Below are 22927 nucleotides of genomic sequence, written 5' to 3'. Positions count from 1 at the left end.
AGCAACAAAATGAACTGGTTACAACGCTACAGACCTCAATGGGATTTTTGTATAAATAAGGACTTTTTGATTGGGTTGTATAAATGTGTTGAAGTTTTAGCTATTGAAAGTACAATGGTGGAGATTAGATAGAACATTTAAGCATAATCCCTCATGCTAAGAAATCTTCTCATGCAACCTGTTATATGTTGTTTTCTGGTAAACACTGTATTTTTGCACTGGATTTTTCCATGCTACCCAGGGAAGCCAGACCTGTAATAATCATAGTTTTAGGTTGCACAAAATGCTATGACATTGAGAAGGTGCCAGGGAAACCTGCTTAACCTTCAATAGGAAACCTGAAGAAGTACCAGATATGGTGTAGCTATTTTTTAACTTTCAACATTCCATAAGTATTTAAAAGGAAAATGACAATCATTCTAATGGGAGACACAAACTGGAGATGGGGATCTACAACTAATCAATATTGATGACAACTCTCGAGGAGGAGGAAGAAGTGGGACCTAAGGAATGGAATATATGTTTGAGGGGGAAATGTAAAAGGGTAAAATGAAAACAAACTCCCATTTAAAACCTCAGGTGGAAACATTTAAGGATAGGTGTGAGCTTTGAAGCAGTCTAGAGAGCAAAAAATGAACATTTAGGTGAATGTATTCAAAAACTGCCATCCAGAAATGGGACTGTATGTCACTTCACAAGGTGACTTAGGATCTCATAAAGTCCAAGGAAGTTAACAGAAGGACTCTCACTGAAATCAGAGGACTCTGGGTTGGGTCTTTGGAACATATGAAGCACAGCGCACTGTCCCATGGATAAAACCATAGTCAAAGGTTGGACAGTATGTGAATTTCAAAATAATTGATCAGTGCATAGTCCTATTTAAAATATATATACGTCTATAAATTATAGATATATATATAGATATAGTATTTAGAATTATTTTCTAAGAGCTTTATATAAAGATGAAAAGTGCCACCAAACCAAGTATTTAGTAGCCTTTGCATTAAAAAAAAACCAATAGATTCTACGACATAGCCAAACAAGTCAATTGAGTTCTGTTGAGGGGGTTTTTCCTATGTGTATATTAGAGATCTGAATTCATTACTGCTAATTTGACAGCTATTTTACTTACAAGTAAATGCTGGATTCGTTGCCCCCAATATCAGGCGACTGGAGTTTCTGCACAAGGATAACGATGATGCCAATGAAAAGAACAAAATTTATCTGGGAAGAGAAGAGAGAGAAGTAAAAAGCAACCCTGGCTTATGGGGCGAATGCTGTGAGCCATGCCATGTTTCTGCTAATATGACTGAGGGAGTTTGACAGGCTGGCCCCATTGCCTCACTCTTTGAAACCCCATGAAACTGTAAGCACAGCAACTCTGTGGAGAGGGCACCCCTCAGCATCATGAATTATAGTGAGGTAATATGCCCTGGGGGCAGCCATCCCACTTTCTCTATTGCCCCAAGCCTTCATTTTGTGGGCACAGATTCCCTTCCATGCCTGAGCATGCCTTTGCCAGCAACAGACGATGAAATGCTTAAGCCAACCTGTCAAACACTGCAATGGAAACGGACCCTTGAATGCTTGTACTTGGCTGGCCAGATCTCACTCCTGAGCACCTTCAAATCCCATTGACTTACAGCACTTGGTACCCTGCAGAAGCAGGCTGTACATGAAGGAAGGGCTGACTTGTTCTTTTAGGGTGTGTCTACACAGTAAAGCTATTTCAGAATAATGACCACTATTCCGAAATAACTTTGTGAGCATCTACACAGTACAACTGATATTTTAAAATAATTTTGAAATAGCAGTTGGCTTATTTTGAAATATGGAAACCTCATTCCATGAGGAATAGCACCTATTTTGACCCATTTCAAAAAAGTTATTTGAAAGGAAATAGGCTCCATTCCCTGTTCCTAGCTATTTCGAAATCGGGTCTGTGTGGACAGGGAATAGAGCCTAGATCGAAATAAGACATAGCACATCCAATGGCTCTATTTCAAAATAAGCTTGAGGGCTATAGTTACAATAGAGAGTTTTGCCAACAAAACCCAGGTTTTGTCAATGAAACTGGTGGCACATCCACACACAAAATGCATTTTGTTGACAGTTTGTCGACAAAACTTAGCACTTTCGCCAGCAGCATTTTGCCTCTCAGCCATGAGGCATAACGCTGTGGTCAACAGATTCTGTTAATAAAAAATCCGTATGAATGCTCTCGGGGGATGGGGGGGTGCTTCTCGCAACAGACAGGGCATCCAGAACAATGGGCAGCCATGTTGGCTGTGCTTCTGGGTGCCTGTTTTGTCAAGAGAGAATTTGGGCAGTCTGGACGCTCTGTTGACAGAGCAGAGTGCTCTTCCGATTGGCTTTTGTGTGTGGCTGTACTCAGACAGAATTTTTTTTTGGGAAAGCTCTTCCACCAGTGACTTCTGTTGACAGATTGCTGCAGTGTAACGATAGCCTATGTGTGTAGGTGCTGTAGTTCGAAATAGCTAAGTGCTATTTCTAAATGCAGCCTTGTGTATAGCAGCATTATTTTGAAATAAACTATTCTGGAACACATCTTCTGGAAAAGAGGATTTCATAAAAAGGCTTCTATGTAGACATAGCCTTATGGAGTTAGGGCAATGCAGAAGGTTTTCTTGTATTGCTCTTGTAGCTCTAAGGCCACATCCATGCAAGTGGAGGACGGGGGAGACCTCTGGTGGACTGTCCATAAAAGGGAGCAGGTGTGATGGTATAAAATGGTTTCAGTCTCTTCTACAGAGGGACAGACAGAAGGAGGGTTTGCAAGCAGTATCGACTATTGAGGGGTCTGGCTATGGCAGCTGGGGGATGTCCCAAATAAACACTAGAATGGGGGAGAAAATCTCATTTTTAATTCTGTGACAATAATTCAAATTTTTAATAAAAAAAAGGTCTCAGAAGTAATCCCAAACATGGCCATCTCTCCTTCCGTATGCTACTTACCATTATTGATCCAACCACTGGCCCCTTGATCACCCACCAGAGGGCTGTGTTATCATTCATATCCCAGCAGCTAAAACAATTAAATAATAAAGGAGGATTCAGAGGAAGAAAGAAAGAGAAAGAAACTACAGGGCACTGCAGTAAATTGACTGTTTCTTCTACTGGAAGTTTCTCGGAAGAGGGAAGCAAAAGGCTTTAGACTAAAGCCCAAGGCTATGGTTACACTGACCCAAACTGCTGGCAGCAGTATGCAAATGGCAGGTCTCAAAAATGCAAATGGCCAATCATTTTCATATTCACTTGCTGGCAGAGGCTGCTGGCAGCAGAAACAAAGCAGTGCAGATGTGGTTCTGCTGGTGACACCCTGCCTTTGTCGGCACCTCTTATGCCTGATTTTCTCCAGGCATAACAGACGGCCAACAAAAGGTGGGGGGCGTTCGCTGGCAGAACCATGTTTACATTGCTTTTTTTTTTTCAGCAGCAGCCTCTACCAGCAAGTGAATATGCAAATGAGTGAACATTTAGGTTTTCAAGATGGCCCATTTGCATACTGCGGCTGGCAGTTCGGGTCAGTGCAACTGTAGCCCAAAACTTTGAGTCAAGGAATAAGGGTTTCCAGTCCAGTCTCTGACACTGACTTCCCTATGCAGCCTTAGCTCCATCACCTGGGGAGTCAAATTTTCAAGGGTATTTAGGCACCCAAATATGCGAAGAGATGTCTCATGAGATTTAAGTGAGTTAGGCAGCTAACTACCATTGAACTCAGTGAGACTGAAGTGTGTTGCCTGTTTCAGCACTGCTGAAAATCCTGACAGACACTTAGCGGCCTCTTTAGGCACCTTTGAAAATCTAGCCCCGCATGCCTGTGTGCTTCAGTCCACATGTCAGCAAAACAGGGACTCCAGCACTTAACTAGCTCCGGGAGGTAGTTTGAGGCTTACTTGGCAGAATAGCAATATTTATTTTAAAAGGATTCATAGTTAGTTTGGGGCAAACATTTAGGCTGTTTCGTTAACTACTGTAATGTTCTCTGTAGCAATCTAGTATTACAGTAAATGTGCTTTCTTCTCACTAGATCTGCACTGTGTCTTCATATGCACAAATGACTGCTAAGGAATTGCATGAGAACTACTTATAGACAGTCATTTACAAGCTAAAGTGATCGCAGAATGTTTGGGCTTTTGGGCCTTGGACATGTTTCTAAGCTTCGGCAAACCATGGAAACATTTTTTCTCTTGTACATGCATCTGACTTTTCCCTGCTGTGCAACTTTTGAACAACATTCCTAATGTGAAACAAACCAAGTGTTGTTACCCATTGGGGTGCATTTTTCCTAGCACCATCAGCCATTACAAAAGTCTTGAAGTTGTGAACTATCTCCACCCACTGGCCTAACAATATTGTGAAACATTATCTTTACCTTCTACACATTTCCAATGTCTACCTGCAAAACTCTCGGGGGGGAAGTAGACAGCTATAAATTAAAAACTGTGATCCCTTGGTTGTGTGCAGGTATATGGGAGAAGAGCAAATGTTTGAGACAAGTCCTATCTTCCAAGTGCTTAGTTATAAAAAAAACAAAACAAAAATAAACAACAAAAAAAAAACCAGGTCTGGTACGGTGATGCACAGATCTGAAATTTCTCTTATTGGTCCTGGATCATACCCAAAAATGAAACACTCCATAGGTTTTTAATGACATAAGCAGGGTGCAGACAATCACCTGTATTTTTCATTATTACTCATGCACAGTGAATGACATTTTCAAAAGACCCTAAGTGAGTTAGGGGCAGGAGTTCCATTGAAAGTCATTGATTCTGGTGCTCTTAAGCCATGTAGGCACTTGTTGGAGGACCATATTTGGGCCGCATATGGGCTTCATTAACACTAGTTTTCCAGTGTTAATGTGCATCATTTTGTGGTTAAGTGTTTTTACATAAAATAATAAGCTGTCAAGGATCAGGGCTTGCACCAGGGTTCATTTCCTGGCACCCTAACAAGTGCAGTTGGCTTGCAGAAGGCTACTTGGTGGATGGACTGTACCACCTGGTGGCTCAGAAGGGGCATCTGGGTGGCTGTTAGCCCAGAAGCAGCTCTCTAGATTCTCAGTGCATTCATGTCCACAGTTGTGACCCTCCCTGTGCCTGCTGCTCCTGATGTGCTCCAGCCTTGCTCCTGTTACTGCAGTGATTCCCCAGGCCTGGTCCTAACTACCTAAGGCTTGGTCTGCACTAGGGAGGTTAGGCGATTGAAGATACACAGTTCTAGCTATGGCAATAGTATAGCTAGAACTGATTTATCTGCAATCGACTTACCTGGCCACCTACGGGGGGGTGGGGTGGGGGTTGACGGGAGAAACTCTCCCATCGACCTTAAGAACATAAGAACATAAGAATGGCCATACTGGGTCAGACCAAAGGTCCATCCAGCCCAGCATCCCATCTGCCGACGGTGGCCAATGCCAGGTGCCCCAGAGAAGGAGAACAGAAGACAATGATCAAGTGATTTATCTCCTGCCATCCATCTCCTGCCCTTGTTCTGAAGGCCAGGGCACCATACTTTATCCCTGGCTAATAGCCATTTATGGACCTAACCTGCAAAAATTTATCAAGCTCTTTTTTAAACCCTAATAGAGTCCTGGCCTTCACAGCCTCCTCGGGCAAGGAGTTCCACAGGTTGACTGTGCGCTGTGTGAAGAAAAATTTCCTTTTATTAGTTTTGAACCTACTACCCATCAATTTCATTTGGTGTCCCCTACTTCTTGTATTATGGGAAAAGGTAAATAATTTTTCTATATTCACTTTCTCCACACCATTCATGATTTTATATACCTCTATCATATCGCCCCTCAATCGCCTCTTTTCCAAACTGAAAAGTCCCAGTCTCTCTAGCCTCTCCCCATATGGGACCCGTTCCAAGCCCCTAATCATCTTAGTTGCCCTTTTCTGAACCTTTTCTAATGCCAATATATCTTTTTTGAGGTGAGGAGACCACATCTGCACGCAGTACTCAAGATGTGGGCGTACCATAGTTTTGTATAGGGGAAGTATGATATCTTTTGTCTTATTATCGATCCCTTTTTTAATAATTCCTAACATCCTATTTGCCTTACTTGCCTTACCTTATTCTTAGCAATATCGGGGAGTACAGGGCTTGACTGCCAACCCCAGAGAGTTCACTTTTGCACATCTCTATCAGGCACACAAAATCAAACTCTGGGAGACCAATCCTGACTGGGCTGACCCTCCCAGTAGGGTACACATATCCTCAGCCTCCTCCTGGCGCCTGCTGCCGCTCCTTAATTCTCATTCTTTTCTCCAGTTCTGACCCTTAGCGTGACTACTGACTTCCTATCTGGGCTCTGATCCTGCGTCTGACTCTGGTTACTGGTTCCAGACTCCTACCCTGGCCCAAGGGACTGGATTTGCTTCCCTGTTCCTGCTTTGATCACTCGGCATGACTCTTGCACTTTCCACTGAACATGACTGCCCATGGCCTGATTTCTGACATTAGTAGTTGCATGGGTAAACTGCGCATTTCTTAAGCCCATGGTAGCCAACACCACAGGCCTTGCCCCAGTGGAAGGAGTGGAAACAGCGGCCAGTTTTCCCTTTCTTATGAGTCACATTAGAATATGAAAAATAATGACAAAACAGTGGGGCATATAAGTATTGACATAGAGACTGCACTCCCTATTACAGATCCTAGTAGCTTACTGACATGGAGACCAGAACCACACGACTTCTTCTGCTGGGCGGAAGGACTTTTTCCATTTTAAAATGCCAAATTCCGATTTCTAGTGTAACTCCATTCCCTTCAGGGTATTGCTCTGAGGTAACAGCACCATTTAATCCTAGGGATCCAGTTCCATTCTCACTTAACTTGGGATGAATCAGGAGATGAAGCCAGTGTCTTTATGCTTCAGTCCTTTCTGTCTGTGGATTTCCTGCCGCATGATTTCTGAAATATTTTCAGACTCACGCTGGCTTTTCCTCCCTCCACCGACCCTCCAAACAAAACTACCTGATATTTTAAAAAAGAAAATAGCCACTGAGAGTCTCAGCTAGAGTCCATCTAAGTATGCTGCATGTTAATCAACTTCTAGGAAAGAAAACAGTAAAGGCTTTTCCCTCCCATGAGATATTTCCTCTCCCTAATCAGGGGCCACCTTGACTTCTAAAGTAAATTAATACATTGAGGAGCAGTTCTATAATTATCATAATGACACCACAGGGGTTCCTGGCTTGTTTTGTAACGTTAACAGGTGATTTAATTTGTTTTATTCTTAGAATAGAACAGCGGGTAAAAAAAGTTCATGGAAAGAGGTTTTTATGTGTTGTCAGCTACTGAATCACTAAGAAGGGGAATCTGTGGGAAATGGACCAGAGTCAAAACTTCAGATGCAAACATCTCCAATCTCTGGTGAAGTTGAGATCTAACATTCAGAGAAACACCCGCTGACTTCAAAGGGAAGCAACTAAGAATATTTTATCATGTCTGCTTAGTTGACTAAATAGGCAAGTAGGTGCCTAATCTTTGGTGCGCAATAGTTTAGTCTAAGCAATTTGCCCAGACTTACACCATGTCTTAGTGGCAGAGTTAGGAATGGAAGCCAGGTCTCCTAGCTGCCATTTTCTGCTCTGGCTCCCAGACCTCTTGTCTTCTGTACTTCACTTTAACGACGAAGGGAAGTGCATAAATGAGGCCACTGGAGGGTTTCTTACCCAATGGTACCTACCCTGTGTCATCAAAATGAAGTCTCAGCACAGCCCATACCGTGACACAAATTGTGGGGGTGCCTACAAAAAATAAAATGGAGAAATGATTATTTCTTTGTTGATATTTATTGCTCTTATTTGCATACCACACACCAGCTACATTTGATGCCGAATTAGGTATTATGTTTTAGTGACGGAGGGAAAAAAAGTGCTGTGAGGAATGACCCCCAAACTCTACAGTGAACAACAGGAATGTTCTGGAAATGACCCAAGCAGTCCTTATTGTGTAGCATTCGAGTAAGGATTTCAAGTCTGAATCTACAGCTCACTGCAGTGAGGTTTCATGAGTGTAAATGACCACACAAAAGGATACATAGTTTTAGGCCAATGGGGAAGAATGGTGTTGTGTTAAATTGAACAATACCAACAGCACAACAATCACCACACAAAACACTGGAAATAATCCTGACATTTTCCTATACTTAGCAATGCTGTGGTATGCAACTGCTCAACAGGGAATTGTTGAGTTTCGATGATGAGAATCTTATTATTGGAATGAGACAAATGAGAAATTCCTTCCCCCACAGGAAGATTAAGGAGACAGACACACAGAAACCACAACGATATTGACAGCTATAGAATGTGCGAGAAGGTGAGACTGATGGCAGGAAGTAGGCTTCATACATTTTGGAAAGCTACATTAGTATCACATTAATAACTAGAATTAATCTTCTCAGGCCATACCCTGAAGCTACTAAAACTGAGACTAATGCTTTCTAAACCTATTTGGTTGGGTGAAAAAGGAGCTCTGTTGAGGAAAAACATATCCAGACATTTTGCAAAGGTATAATATAGAGAGATTGAACAACAACAAAAGAAAACGCTCTGGGGAGAGGTAATGAAGCATGTTGAGTTGAATATATTTCTTATATTCTCAAGCTTATAAAAGACCCAGAATCTTTGTGTATATAATGGATGTTTATAAAACTTCAAACCAAAATAGTGCATTAAAACATGAAGATCTGATGAATCTGTAAGCATAAGCAAATCAAACGTCATGGATTTGTCTCTTGCTTAAAGTGGTGCAGATCAGAAATTACTCTAAAAAGAACAATGGACCTGCAGCAACAAAAAGTGGATATGAGATCAGAATTGGACCCAATGTATCTAGTGCAAATGGAATCCAAATCTAGTATTGTGAGAGAGGCCTGGACAATGGGAGGGCAAGCAGGTGTACAGGCCCGAGGGTTATGGTTGGAGCTGACAGCTCCTATGCCACAGCAGGGAGAGAGAACATAAACCAGATGAGCTCTGTGGACCTACTGCAACCTTGGAACAGGAAGACATCTGTGATTCCACAACAGCCAAGTCTTTGACGCATTTATCGAGAAGGGTCCATGACACATGGGGTTTTGTTGATGTGGTGAGTGAACTGGTGTATATTATGTTTCTGCGTACAGTACACTGATGTGGTTTAAGATCTATAACATGTACATGTTTAACATGCTCCTCCAACTGTGGTCAAATTTAATTTCCTTGTATGCCCTTTCTTCCATAGTGTGTAAATCTGGGACCCTATATAATAAGAACACAGACATGTATGCCAGAAGAAACATTACGTCATCTTTTTAATCATTTCTATGCACACATGCTTCTGTACTCTCAAGTTCCAGGCAAGGTAAGGCTAAAAGTAGCATCAAAATGCCACTGAAAGGCCTGTTCTTGCAGATAGAAGTTGTGCCTTGATCCAGTGCAGGAATAATAATAGGGTTAGGGTGTACATGTGAGAAGAAAGGTGATCTCCTGAAGTTCTTAGCCCTATTTGTCCAAGGCTAAGAGGACTCAACAGTTCAGAAAATCATCTGCATTTATAATTTTCATTAATTACATGCTGAGTGGTCCCCATGCATTTGTGACCATCCAAGGCTGAAGACCTCAGCTCTGCAAAGTGCAGAATACCCTCCAGCTACTATGCACGTAGCTCCCTGCACCTTGAAGTGTTGGACATTCTTTGCTTTGGGGGACTTACAATCTTGAAATCAAACTCCACACCTGGGCTCTGGTCATGTCAAGTGTTCAGCTGCTCCCAGCTGGTCTCCAAGTCCTCAATGGGTGTGGAAATAAATGGGGACTGTGGGAATTCAGCATCTCAGCATATACTTTTATTAGATGTTCATTAAACACTAATTAATGATAAATACTAGTGTTATTAGCTAGTGTGATGGGATCATATTTATTAACAATTAATTGCATTAATATTCATCTGAGATAGGGTTGCACTATAGTGACAGAGAGGTAGCTGTGTTAGTCTTTATTTTATCAAAACAAAAAGCAGTCAAGTAGCACTTCAAAGACTAACAAAATAATTTATTAGATGATGCGATTTCGTGAGACAGACCCACTTCTTCAGATCAACAGATCATCTGAACAAGTGGGCTTGTCCCACGAAAGCTCATCACCTAATAAATTATTTTGTTAGTCTTTAAAGTGCTACTTGACTGCTTTTTTGTTTTGATGGGGTTGCACTATGGACTGGTTCCACATGCAGATAGTTCTTTAACTATATATACATATTGAGAATCCCTTGGTCAGAATGTCCGTACGCTGGCTTACATTTTATTTCATATTTAAACCTATATTCAGATGCGTTAACAAATACATCTCAAAATCCTTTAGGGTTGGAGCTTTACACCAGCTTGGAGTTTCATGAATTTCAGTTGGCTCTGCTTAGACAGAATACTGCCCTCTTCAATCAGATTGTAGCTTGTCTGAGATGCAGTGTCACTGAGAGACTAGGACTTTGGCTTGGGACTCAAAGACCAGAGCTCTGTGCCAGGCTTTGTGACTTCATCTTTCTATCCCTCTATTTCTCATCCCACCATTTGTCCATTTACAGTGCACGATCGTCACATTACGAGCTGTCCTGTATATGTGTGTATTCTGCCTAGTACAATGAATTCCACAAATGTATTGTGGCCCACAGGCACTGAAGGAACACGGATTAGAAGAATCAGAACTGTAAACGTTATCAAAAGTCTTTGGGTTTTTTAATTACTCTAAGAAGTTATTTCTATTCATGATCAGTTTTGAAGGTCACTGGTGCCATACAAAACATAACGTTGGGCCTAGCCATGAAAGCTGAGACAAGCAGTTGCTATTAGTGGTCTCACTTGTGTCTGTTATCTCTGATTCTTAACCAAAATTGCAATGACAGACTCTCCGAAGAACATGCATCAGGAATGGATTTGGCCACAGAAGTTCCACATTCAAAACAATCACATTACATATCACAACATTCAACTCTCTGAAACATTGTTTGTTTCTTTCCAACATAACCAGCTCCTATTGATCTATCCCTCCCAGGATTCCTAAGCAGGTCTTACTAGCACATATTTTCCATCCACTCATTAGCAATGGCACATGACAGACATGACCATTCTCAGGGAAGCCTGATTTTCAAAGCAGGAGACTTCTTATTAAGGACTCTTCTTGCAAAGAGAAATCCTCTAAAGGGTATGGTGATCTGTGACGCAGAAACCTCCTTATTTTAAGTCAGTTCTAGATAGATGGGGTGCAAGAAGCTGTTTGATTTATAATGGCAATACTGAAATCTGTAATTCCAGTGGGAGAAAAATATCCTTACAACTTTTTATTCATATAAAATTGAGGAATGGGAGTTCTTTGTTTTGCTTCTTTTTTGACTACCTCTCTAGTCCATCAGCCTTGGGACCTAACGAGTGCTGGACAAGAGAATTTGCCAGACCACGGTTGTTAATATTGTCTAGCAGCATTACCAACACTTCAGCTGCTTACTGGGCTCTTAGAAGACATTTAGGGTTAAATTACAGATAAATAACAGCACAGAGCACTGAGAGCCAGGCCTGGTGGCTGTAAACAAACTATGTGGGACCATGGGAAACTTGGCCACACCCATGATAAGCGGTTGACGGGATAACTAAAATCATGCTGGACTACAGATGTTGCCAGATGAAATAATTCTGGATTAGAGAGGTTCAACCTGTATTAAAACACTTCGTGGAGTGCTACAAAGGGCATGCTGATTTTAGTGAGAATGAAAGACTCTTGCATTTACATGATGCTATAGAGAATCATATCCCTATCTTCTGATCACTGCTGAGGGGCCCCAAAAGGTCTCGTCCATCTCATAATTGGACAAGGAAAATGGCTGTAATGACAGGGTTTAGGGTGGCAGGTAAGGAACCCCTCTTTGTAGGCTTCACCCCACACATTCATACATGCAAACACATGAACAGAAGAGAAATGTAAGTCCCTGGAGCTGGTGATTGAAAACACCAGATGGTTTCCACTTTGATTACACACATTCTCAGTCAACTCATTTCAAGAAAAAAGGAGGGTGATTAAATCTTTTGCATGCAGTAAGTTAAAAAATAATTAAAGCCCTACCCCAGCCAATAATGGTGTACCAGTAAAAATATCGTCTCTCTGGGAAAAAGGTCTCCACTAGTAAGGTGAAAAGGTAGAGTCCCTCAATGAATAGCCAGAAATAGTTGGACATGACGCAATAGTGGAAAAAGACCATCACTGCTTTGCATTCCACCTATAAAAAACAAACACAAAACAAGTTATTTTGGTGTTTCCCCCAAACTGGATGTGGATAGGACAACTAGACATAGATCCCCAAATCCTCAAAAAAGTAAAACAATCTGGCCTTTTATTTTATAATATATACATCTAAAGAGTTGATGGAAACTCTTAGGAGCTGTTTAAAAAGTACAGCTGTAAAGGGCAGAAAATCTATTTCAGTAGGTAGGTGGTATTCTGTGAGTGCTTTCAGGCAACATAAGTACTTCTATCGCTAGTAGGTGCATGCAAACAGTGGCAGCTAATTGCTAGATTACAGTCATCCATGCCTTAAATCAGGTAAGAATTCGGTTTTGTATACAGAAATCTAAGGAAGGGTTTTAAGGAGGAGTACAACATAGAAAGGCCTGGGATTGCTCGGTGGCTCATAAAGGATACACCCTACTGCGCGAAGATCAGAACTTTACTGCATTTTGGGGGAAGCAGTAACACTCGGTGTCAGCAAATGAAAAGGGGGGATAAGTGAAGAAAGCTGAGAGATGTGCATGCAAAGCAAATGAGGGGAAGTTTTAGATAATGCAACAAGCTTTGGTGGTGTCTGCTGAACCCTATACTGAGGTTATTGCTGGGCAGACCTGTCTTTGCAGTGTTGTATGTCAACAGGTTAACACTGACCCTGCCAGATCATCCACTCCAAATGTCATCACAGAATAGCCCTGGAAACTGGAAGGTCATCTCTGGAGTATGGGGAGGAGGATACATCTGGTTGCCTCCATTTACACTCCACCCCCTGGGTACATCTTCAGCCAGTGTGAATTGGTATAGCTTGAATGCAGCTACTCTCAAGATGTGCACATGTCATAGAGCTGGAAGGGACCTTGGGAGATCATTGAGTCCAGTCTCCTGCCCTTTTAGCAGGACCAAGCACCCCACCTTCTTTAATCGATTTGCCCCAGACCCCTAAATGGCACCCTCAAAGATTGAGCTCACAACCTTGCATTTAGCAAGCCAGTGCTCAAACCACTGAGCTACCCCTCCCCTCTATGTTTTTGGTGGCTTCAAAGTTGTGGGGTTTTGGATCAATTATTTTGTATGTAATTAGGTATCTATGGCAGTTTTCCCAGCTTGTTTTTGTTTAAAAAATAAACTGCTTGTGAGTTAATGTGAAACACCATTTTGGGCTTGTCTACACTAGCTTCCTCCTTCGAAGGGAGCATGTAAACGAGCCAGATCGGTGAACAGCAATGAGGGACTGCGCTGCATATGCAGCATCTCATTAGCATAATTCCTGCCATGTGAACTTCAAAGTTGCTAACTTTAAAGCAGTGGCAAGCCGTGTAGCTGTGGGCACTTAGAAGTAGCCATGCAACTTCGAAGTTCCCTTACTCCCAAATGCTGTGGCCACACTTGGCCAAAACTTCAAAATGGCCATGCAAATGGCCATTTTGAAGATTACTAATGAGGTGTTCAATTGAATATTGTAATATTGAATTTTGTAATATTATAATACTGAATATCCACTGAGAGGAAGAAGGGGATTTCGAAAGGTGTGGGGTCCTTTCGAAAAGGACCCCCTTTTTGCCACGCCAAGCTGCGAGCATTTGAGAGTGGCGCTTTCGAAGTGCCATGGCTGGAAGCATCCTAATGCTAATGAGGTGCTGATTATTCAGCTCAGCACCTCATTAGTAATCTTTGAAATGGCCAAGTGTGGCCACAGCCAAAATGTTTTGGGAGTAAGGGAACTTCGAAGTAGCGTGGGTACTTGGACATGCCGGTGGCTAGACTGCTTGCCTCCGCTTCAAAATGAGCAACTTTGAAGTTCACGCAGCAGGAATTATGCTAATGAAGTGCTGCATATGAAGTGCAGACCCTCATTGATATTCACTGCTCGGGCTCGTTTACATGCCCCCTTTGAAGGAGGGGACTAATGGAGATGAACCCATTTGAGTCAACGATTCAAAACGTTTTTTTTTTCACAGTGAAATGGTCACAACAAAATGTTTAATCTAGCTAAAAAGAAATCAACCAAAACCATTTGTTCAAACTGACCTAAGCTGAATAGGCTGCTGATGGATGTCAGGGAGTGATTGCCCAGAGGTTTGGGTAACCTAACAGACCCAGGGGCTGGCTGCTGAGATAATACCATTGTCTCCTCTAGACAAAGTTGTTCTTGATCCAAAGATGCTGTTGATAGGCCCTGTGCAGGTTCTGGGATTCAGTAATCCCACCCCAGAACATGGATAGGTTGTATCAAAAAAATCTTTGATTCAAGAGGTGCTGCTACAGATTTCCCCAAAGCAAGGAGATTGGGTCGGGGAAGGGAGAGAAGGCATGGTGCAACTTCCTGTGGGGTTCATCCAAACAGGTGGGGAATGAGGATGGGTTGGCTCAACGCTCTTCTAGCAGAGAGGATGTGGGAGGGTTTGCTTAGTGTTCCTTGGGGCCAGCAGGGAGGGTTGTGGCCCTGGTGGAGGGAGGGGATGGGAGAATGTCAGGTATTTCTACTTTGTGGCCCAACATGGCTGTAGGTGGGTCTGTTGTAGGCTGATCATGGTATGGGTTTGGATTCTCCCTACGCCTTTGTACAAGTCAAGCACAATGGAGCTCAGATCTCATGTGGGGGCCCCCAGAAGCCACTGTAATACAAATAGTTAGTCATCATCCACTTCTAGAAAAGCAGTGGGCTTCTGCTTTCATTCTACTCACCGTGGATACAAAACAGTGGTTGCTGTCCTGTTCTGCGTACAAAATCCCATCTTTGATGAAGACTGATATTGCTCGTAGAATAAACGAAACAAACAGGTTCATGTGAATAAAGTTCCTCGTGCAGTGAAGCTTCCTAGAAAGAGGAGATGGGAAGAGGGAGGGAGAGATGATGACTGATGTCTCTCTTAAGAATAAATCAAGACTGGTGATTCATGTCTGAATACACAGAGTTTGAACATTTGTGACCCCAGCCAATCCAGCACCTCAATAAACAGTATTCTGTGCTTCCTATGGGCTTGCTCAAGGACTGGGATAAGAGCATTTATATATATCTATATATATCTATATATATATATATATATATATCTTATTGGCCTTGTGGTCTTGATGATATTGTGTGACAATGAACTCTACTGGCTAATTCTGCACTGTCTGAGGAAGATTTTTAAATGCATTTGCTTTAATGCTGACATTGCTTATTGAATCAGAGCCAATAAATTGGATTGCTGCATTGGAGGTTTAGGTTTTAGACAGAGAGGAAACTTGTTTTAAGAGTTGATATTCATCAGACCCTTGACAATGTGTGTGGTTAATTTTCCTGGACAGAGAGTGCATATGTATGAGAACTGGTTCCTATAGAACTTCACATGAAGACTTCATGGACAGCACTCTCAGAAGTGCTCAGCCTAAAACTGCTCTCAATGAAGTCTGTGGTAATCATAGAACATTAGAACAGGAAGGGACCTTGAGAGGTCATTGAATCCAATTCCCTGCCCTCTTGGCAGGACCAAGCAATATCTCTACCATCCCTGACAGATGTCTATCTAACCTGCTCTTAAAAATGTCCAGTGATGGAGATTCCATACCCTCCCTAGGTAACTTATTCCAGTGTTTAACCAGCCTGACTGTTAGGGAGTTTTTTCTAATGTCTAATCTGAACCTCCCTTGCCACAGTTTAAGCTCCTTGTCCTATCCTCAGAGGCAAAGGAGAACATTTCTTCTCCCTCCTCCTTGTAACCCTCTTTAAGGTACTTGAAAACCACTATCGTCCCCTCTAAGTGTTCTCTTTTCTAAACTAAACAAGCCTAGTTCTTTCTGTCTTCCCTCATAGCTCATGTTCTCCATGATCTTTAATCATTCTTGTTGATATTCTCTGGACCTTCTCCAATTTCTTCACACCTTTCTTGAAATGTGGTACCCAGAACTGGACATAATACTCTAATTGATGCCTAATGAGTGCTGAGTTGAGAGAAGAATGACTTCTCATGTCTTGCTCACAACACTCCTGTTAATGCATCCCAGAATCTTTTTTGCTTTTTTTTGCAACAGCATCACACCGTTGACTCATATTTAGCTGATGGTCCACTATGACCTCAAAAATTTTCCGCAGTACTCCTTTTTAGACAGTCATTTCCTATTCTATGGCCGTGTCTACACTAGCCCAAATCTTTGAAATGGCCACACAAATGGCCATTTCGAAGATTAATAATGAGGCACTGAAATGCATATTCAGTGGCTCATTAGCATGCCAGCGGCTGCGGCTCTTCAAAATTGCCATTTTTCTCTACTGCTCAGCTCATCCAGATGGGAGTCCTTTTTGAAAGGATTCCGGGAACTTCAAAATCCCCTTATTCTGATAGGAGTTACTGTCAACAGGGAAATCTCGACAGATTGCATCTACATACAACTTTCTCTGTCGACAGCGAACTGCCAGACTGCACTGGCCTGTGATGCCAGAAAGCGGAATGGCAGCTCTGCAAACAGGGCTGCCCGGCAACCCGAAGCCCTCTCTGTCAACAGTATTGTCGACAAAACTCTCTAGTGTAGACGCAGCCTAGAAATATAGTCCCATTCACTTTACTAGGAATGGAGGTGGGCCATTCTGCCATGGACCTCAAGATTTCATTAATCAGAGACTTGGGAGAGAAAGGATGGTGAGCTAAGGTAAGTTATTAAGTCTCTCTGTGCCTCTTTTCCCAGTCTGTAAAATGGGTATGATAGCACTGTCCTATTTCCCCATGTTAAAAGATCATGTCATGCTCAGATGGTATGGCAATAGGGTCCAGATAAGTATATAATGCTGAGTGCTTTGGAAATTCCAATCCCATGTGCACTAAGATGTGAACAATACCAAGGCTCAGTGACCCCTGATTTTATGGGACTGCTGGCATACTATTTTTGTAACTGCTGAAGTCAGTGACTTGATTTTTTTTTGGGGTTTTTTCAGTCCCCTGGGCCCTGAGCCTTTGTCCCTCCTTCAGAGATAAGTGACAAATCATTTCTGGTGACTCACCTGAAACGACACAGGATAACCATTGCTGTGGTGAGGGACACAAGGGAAGTGCTGTACCCGACTGTGTACAGAGCCTTCACAGAGAGGTAGTAGTAATCCTTGAGAAACAAACAGCACATGGTACTGTCAGATAGAGCCAGCTCTCGCTCACCTCACTCAGGGGAGTAATTCCAGTCAGCCTAAACCTTAATGGCCTGGCTTGCATGAGACATATGAACTGGACTGGGCTCATACGTGGTGTCTTCATTAACTTCTCCCTTGCCACATCTAAGCCACGTCTACACGTGCAAGCTACTTCGAAGTAGCAGCGCCAACTTCGAAATAGCACCCATCATGGCTACACATGTTGGGCACTATTTCGAAGTTAACTTCAACGTTAGGTGGCGAGACGTCGAAGTTGCTAACCCCATGAGGGGATGGGTATAGCGCCCTACTTCGACGTTCAACGTCGAAGTAGGGAACGTGTAGACGATCCGTGTCCTGCAACATCGAAATAGCGGGGTCCTCCATGGCAGCCATCAGCTGAGGGGTTGAGAGATGCTCTCTCTCCAGCCCCCGCGGGGCTCTATGGTCACCATGTGCAGAAGCCCTTAGCCCAGGGCTTCTGGCTGCTGCTGCTGCAGCTGGGGATCCATGCTGCATGCACAGGGTCTGCAACTAGTTGTCGGCTCTGCGGATCTTGTGCTGTTTAGTGCAAGTGTGTCTGGGAGGGGCCCTTTAAGGGAGTGGCTTGCTGTTGAGTCCACCCTGTGACCCTCTCTGCAGCTGTTCCTGGCACCCTTATTTTGATGTGTGCTACTTTGGCGTGTAGACGTACCCTCGCAACGCCTATTTCGATGTGGTGTTGCCCAATGTCGACGATGAACGTCGACGTTGCCAGCCCTGGAGGACGTGTAGACGCTATTCATCGAAATAAGCTATTTCGATGTAGTGTGCACGTGTAGACGTAGCCCTAATGACCAGGGTTAGCACAGGCACACCTCTGTGGCATAGTGTGTTACTAAACTGACTAACAGTGGTGGGACAAAAACTAAACCTTAGTGATTACAGTGACTATTTCCAGCGTTGTTCAAAAGCACAGCAGCTTACCTAACGGCAGACTCATTTTCAACTGTAAGGATAAATTAATTGATGTTTCTAAGAGCTATATGCCACAGAAGTGGTGTGTATTAATACAGGTTTAACCTCTCTTGTCCAGCAACCTCAGGACCTGACCAGTGCTGGATGAAAGAATTTCCCAGATGATGGGAGGTCAGTTGTATGAATGACAGGGGCAGGATGACAGGAAGAATGTAAGGATACAGAATCCTAAAAAAGCCTGGAAGGGACCTTGAAAGGTCATCTCCAGCCCTGTGCTCTAGGATAGCACCACATTATCAACATGTTCACTTCTTACTGGGCTCTTAGAAGATATTTAAGAATAAGTTACAGCTAACTAACTGCACAGAATGCTGAGAGCCAGGACTGGTGGCTGTAAATAAATTTTATGGGACTTCAGGAAACTTGGTCCCACCCATGATAAGTGGCCATCCAGCTAACTAAAAACATGCTGGATTATGGAGTTTTCCAGAGAAGAGAGTTCCAGATTAGAGAGGTTCAACCTGTATTATGGAAATATGTCGTGTAATGCTAGAATACAAGAAAAGCTCAGCCTTTTTTAAACTTAGATGTATGGATATGAACAACAGTTACTTCCACCTAGATCATCCCTCATCCCTAGAGTTAACAAATGTGCATTTTCCTTAACCTGCTGCTAATTTTTAAAGAGGTTCCTACCTGGTTTTCTGACTCTGTTTCATTTTCATCAAACCCACAGGCATCATAATAATGAGGAAAAGGTTCAGACCAGCCATCCTCTGTACAGTTTCTGCTGATGATCCCTGAATCTGGAAAGAACATGTGTAAAATAGATTGCAGGGGAAATGCCATTGCCATATCAAACCACAGGACATGTCATCCTTTACTGTCTGGAACATACCACAGAATTCCTGGCTTGACAACTTTATAACTTACACCTTAGCTACAGTCCAAAGACTGCAGTTGTGAAAGTGTTGAAAAGGAGGAATCTGAAGCCTAGAAGAATGGCTAACATGCTCATTCACATCCCCAGTTACCTAAGACACTTTAATGTGTCAGAGCAGGAGCTCTTGTGACCGCACTGAAAAGTTAGACCCAAGGTTTGGTGGTGCACTGAATTCTTTGCTGAACACTTTCATTTCTGTTTATTGAGCCATTGTCATTTCTTCTCTTTGGATGAAGCCTTAACCAGAATGGATTACAATTTCAGTTTCTGCGATAGGATTTTCTACTGCTCGGTACTTTTCATTTTTAGAACAGTTCTGTGCAGCAGCCCATCATGTCAATGGCAGGACCATGAATGGAACAGCACACACGTATTTAATGAGTGCATTCTTTTGTGAACATTGCACTACTCTGTGAATTTCAGGAAGGTACCGTTGCACACCAGTTCCCATTTCTCTGCAGAAATATCTACTAAATCACAGGGTTGGATTTCATCAACACCATTCAATAATTATTGCTCCAGTAGTAAATATAATTTATAATTATATCCTTGTTAGACTGCAGCATTCAACTGATGTATAAATCTTCCTAATGCTGCAAAAAGTAATACACTATTAAGTGTGGCACTGTAATTAGAATTGATTTGAAATATAATTTCTAGCCGGCAGGAGAGAAAGCTGGGTTAGTCCTTGAGAATAGAGTAAAATTAAATAAACAAAAAACATCCTTGCATCTTTTCCTTACCTAAGGGAGTTTGGTCTGTGCTATCCAATAGGTCAAAATCACCTACAAAACCAGAAATACAGTGAGGATATCTTGTTTATAGTGTTCACAATAGGGGTTTGATCCACTGTTTAGGAAAGTGAGTGGAAAGACTCCTGCTGATTCCCAACATCTTTGGGTCGGGTCCTAAATCAGCTGCCTGTTTTGTTTTGCATTTGGGAAAGATGGAATTGCAAATATGGGTTCACCCTCTGGCTTGAATGCTGGATATACCTATGCTAAAATTTACACATGCACATGTATGCACACACGTTTAAATCTATAATAAAATGGAATTAAGCTTGAGAGTATATATCAGCAATTTAGGATAAAACCCCATGACAGGCCTGTGACATAGCTTGAGAGTATATATCGGCAGTTTAGGATAAAACTCCACGACATGCCTGTATCATAGCCCAAAATCAAGTAGTCTAAATCAAAGACATGAAATATTAAGATGCAATTGAAAGAAAATCCAAGGAAGCAAAGATACGGAAATGCACAGTTAAGGCACCCAGACAGCCTTAATTCTGTCCTGTATTATGCAATAATCATATGATTTTGAGTAAGATATCTTAACATTTAGGTTAAACTGATTTTAAAAGACATCTGATAGTTCAGAATTTCCCTTCTGGAGTGCTGTTGTAATACCACCAACATTTACTAAGAACAAAATAGCAGGTGTCAATCTGACTTTCTCATCTGAGGCTCACCCTAATCCAGAGTGATTTTAAGAGATGAGCTCTGGGAGAACATATATAAAAAAACCAGGAAGTCAAGAAAACTTTTTCCTACCTGGGTGAGTTTGCCCCATGTTATCCCAACCTGGAAGGAAATAATATCTGATTAACACAGAAGAATCATTTATTTTCTTTCCTGGCTTGTTTCTCATAATAACCAAATGTTATTGCAATATCAGGAAAAGTTCTCTGATCACAATCATACCTTCTGGACTCAATATCTATGAATGTATGAATGATGGGAAGGGTGGAGGGGGTGTGTGGGAGGGGTAGAATATAAGGATACAGAATCCTAGAGCAGCCTGGAAGGAAACTTGAGAGGTCATCTACTCCAGCCCTCTGCTCTGATGCAGGACCACATGTACCTAGGTTATCTCTGAAAGGACTAACTTGTTCTTAAAACCTTCACATGATGTGGATTCCACAACCTCCTTATAGTTAGAAAGATTTTTAACTATCTAAGCCAAACCTTCCTTGCTGCAGATTACGGTAACTGTTGCTTGTCCTACCTCCATGAACAGGAGCACCATGGATCACTGACCTTTTGTAACAGCTCTTAATATATTCAAAGACAACTATCAAGTCCCCCTCTGTCTTCTTTTCCCAAGTTTATACCGACCCAGTTCTTTTCACCTTTCCTCATTGATGGTTTTCTAAATCTTTTATAAATTTTGTTGCTTTTCTCAGGCCTCTCTTCACATTTTCCTAAAGTGTGGCACCCAGAACTGGACTCAGTCCTCCAGCTGAATCTCGTCAACATTAAGTAGATCAGAGCAATTATCTCCCAGGTCTTACATACCACATTCCTATTAATGCACCTCAGAATACATTAGCTAATTTATAGTAGCTGCATATTATTGGACCATATTCAGTTTGTGATCCATGTATACCACATTTTGCATTTGTGTAGTTAAATTTTCTTTCCAAAGTGAAATACTTTTCACTCGTCTTTTTTTTTTTTAATTTAACCTTATTGGCTTCAGACCAATGTTCCTGCCAATATTTTCCATCCACGTGCAGATTGAATTTTGTTATGTGCATTTATGGATGTGCACCACTAGTCGAAACACATGCTGCTGGATGTGGGCACCGTGGGTGATCTGTTAATCAACTAAGTGGCACCTGAATCTCTCTCAGGTGCCAACCCAAGTGCTCAGCATACAGGGAAAACTGATGCAGACCAATTCTTCAATTTGTCGAGGTTGTTTTGAATTTTAATCAAAGGCCAGAAAGTGCCCACAATCCCTTCCATTGTGGTGTCATCTGTAAAACTGATAAACTTATTCTACAGTCTGCTTTACACGTTACTGATGAAAATATTGTCTAGCACTGGCCACAGGGCTGACTCCACTAGATACACCTCCCCACTTTGAATGCAAAACCATTGCGTAATCATTCAAACCATTTGATGATGTGTAATCATTCAACGAGTTGTGCACGGGCCTAGTAGCAATTTTATCTAGACCACATTTCCCTTAAGTTGCGTATGCAAATGTGATATGGAACTGTGTTAGAAATCTTATAAAAACCAAGATATGTCTACTGTTTCCACCCCCCCGCCACTAGGCCAGTAACCCTGAGAATGAAGGACAACAAGTGGGTTGCTCCTGGAGTCAGCTAGAAGTTTTGTCTTGAGAAAGAGTGAAGTGCAGGAGACCTGTAGATGACTTATGCTCCACCAGGAGTACATGGGTTAAGCAGTAAGTAGTGATATCTACTGCCCAAACTGGCTTACTTTTCTCAGGATTAAACATACAGAAGTGTAGTTTTTGTTTTTGTTTGTTTGTTTTTTACATCTTCCCTCATAGGGCATGTTTTCTAAACCTTTAATCAGTTTTATTATGATTCGTGGGACCCTCTGATACTTCCATACATTTCTTAAAGTGCACTGAATATGTATATGTAAGGAACATGGCAGCAGGAATGCAATGCTGTTGAAGGCTGGGAGGAATGTGTCTCCCAGAGATCATTTGCATGAGAATGCAAAGGTGTGCATATGTGATACCATGAAAACAAAGCTGATAGGTAGCAAGGAAGCAATGAAATTTTGTTTATTGTGAATGCATTGTTCTAAAATCACAATTTAGGCTGACACTCAGTAAAAGAATTGTGAAGTCTCACCAATGCTCCACGTCATTGTGGAGGAC

At 42.1% G+C, this 22927-nt stretch overlaps 1 protein-coding gene across 1 annotated transcript in view; it reads right to left on the bottom strand.

Annotated features, from left to right (window-relative positions):
• ADCYAP1R1 (ADCYAP receptor type I) overlaps window positions 1-22927 on the bottom strand; it is a 185440-nt gene that overhangs the window by 42684 nt on the left and 119829 nt on the right. Inside the window, exons 4-12 of the mRNA XM_074986332.1 lie at window positions 20836-20865; window positions 20023-20064; window positions 19033-19142; window positions 17257-17354; window positions 14964-15096; window positions 12120-12273; window positions 7715-7775; window positions 2977-3046; window positions 1133-1224 (exon numbers count right to left, since the gene is read on the bottom strand). Coding sequence (XP_074842433.1) covers window positions 1133-1224; window positions 2977-3046; window positions 7715-7775; window positions 12120-12273; window positions 14964-15096; window positions 17257-17354; window positions 19033-19142; window positions 20023-20064; window positions 20836-20865 — 790 coding nt within the window. The remainder of the gene's footprint in view (window positions 1-1132; window positions 1225-2976; window positions 3047-7714; window positions 7776-12119; window positions 12274-14963; window positions 15097-17256; window positions 17355-19032; window positions 19143-20022; window positions 20065-20835; window positions 20866-22927) is intronic.

Source organism: Carettochelys insculpta, chromosome 2 (assembly GCF_033958435.1).
Source record: "Carettochelys insculpta isolate YL-2023 chromosome 2, ASM3395843v1, whole genome shotgun sequence".
In the NCBI taxonomy this organism is placed as follows: domain Eukaryota; kingdom Metazoa; phylum Chordata; order Testudines; family Carettochelyidae; genus Carettochelys; species Carettochelys insculpta.
Note: the sequence above shows the minus strand (reverse complement) of the source record. Positions and strands in the feature narration are given on the sequence as shown.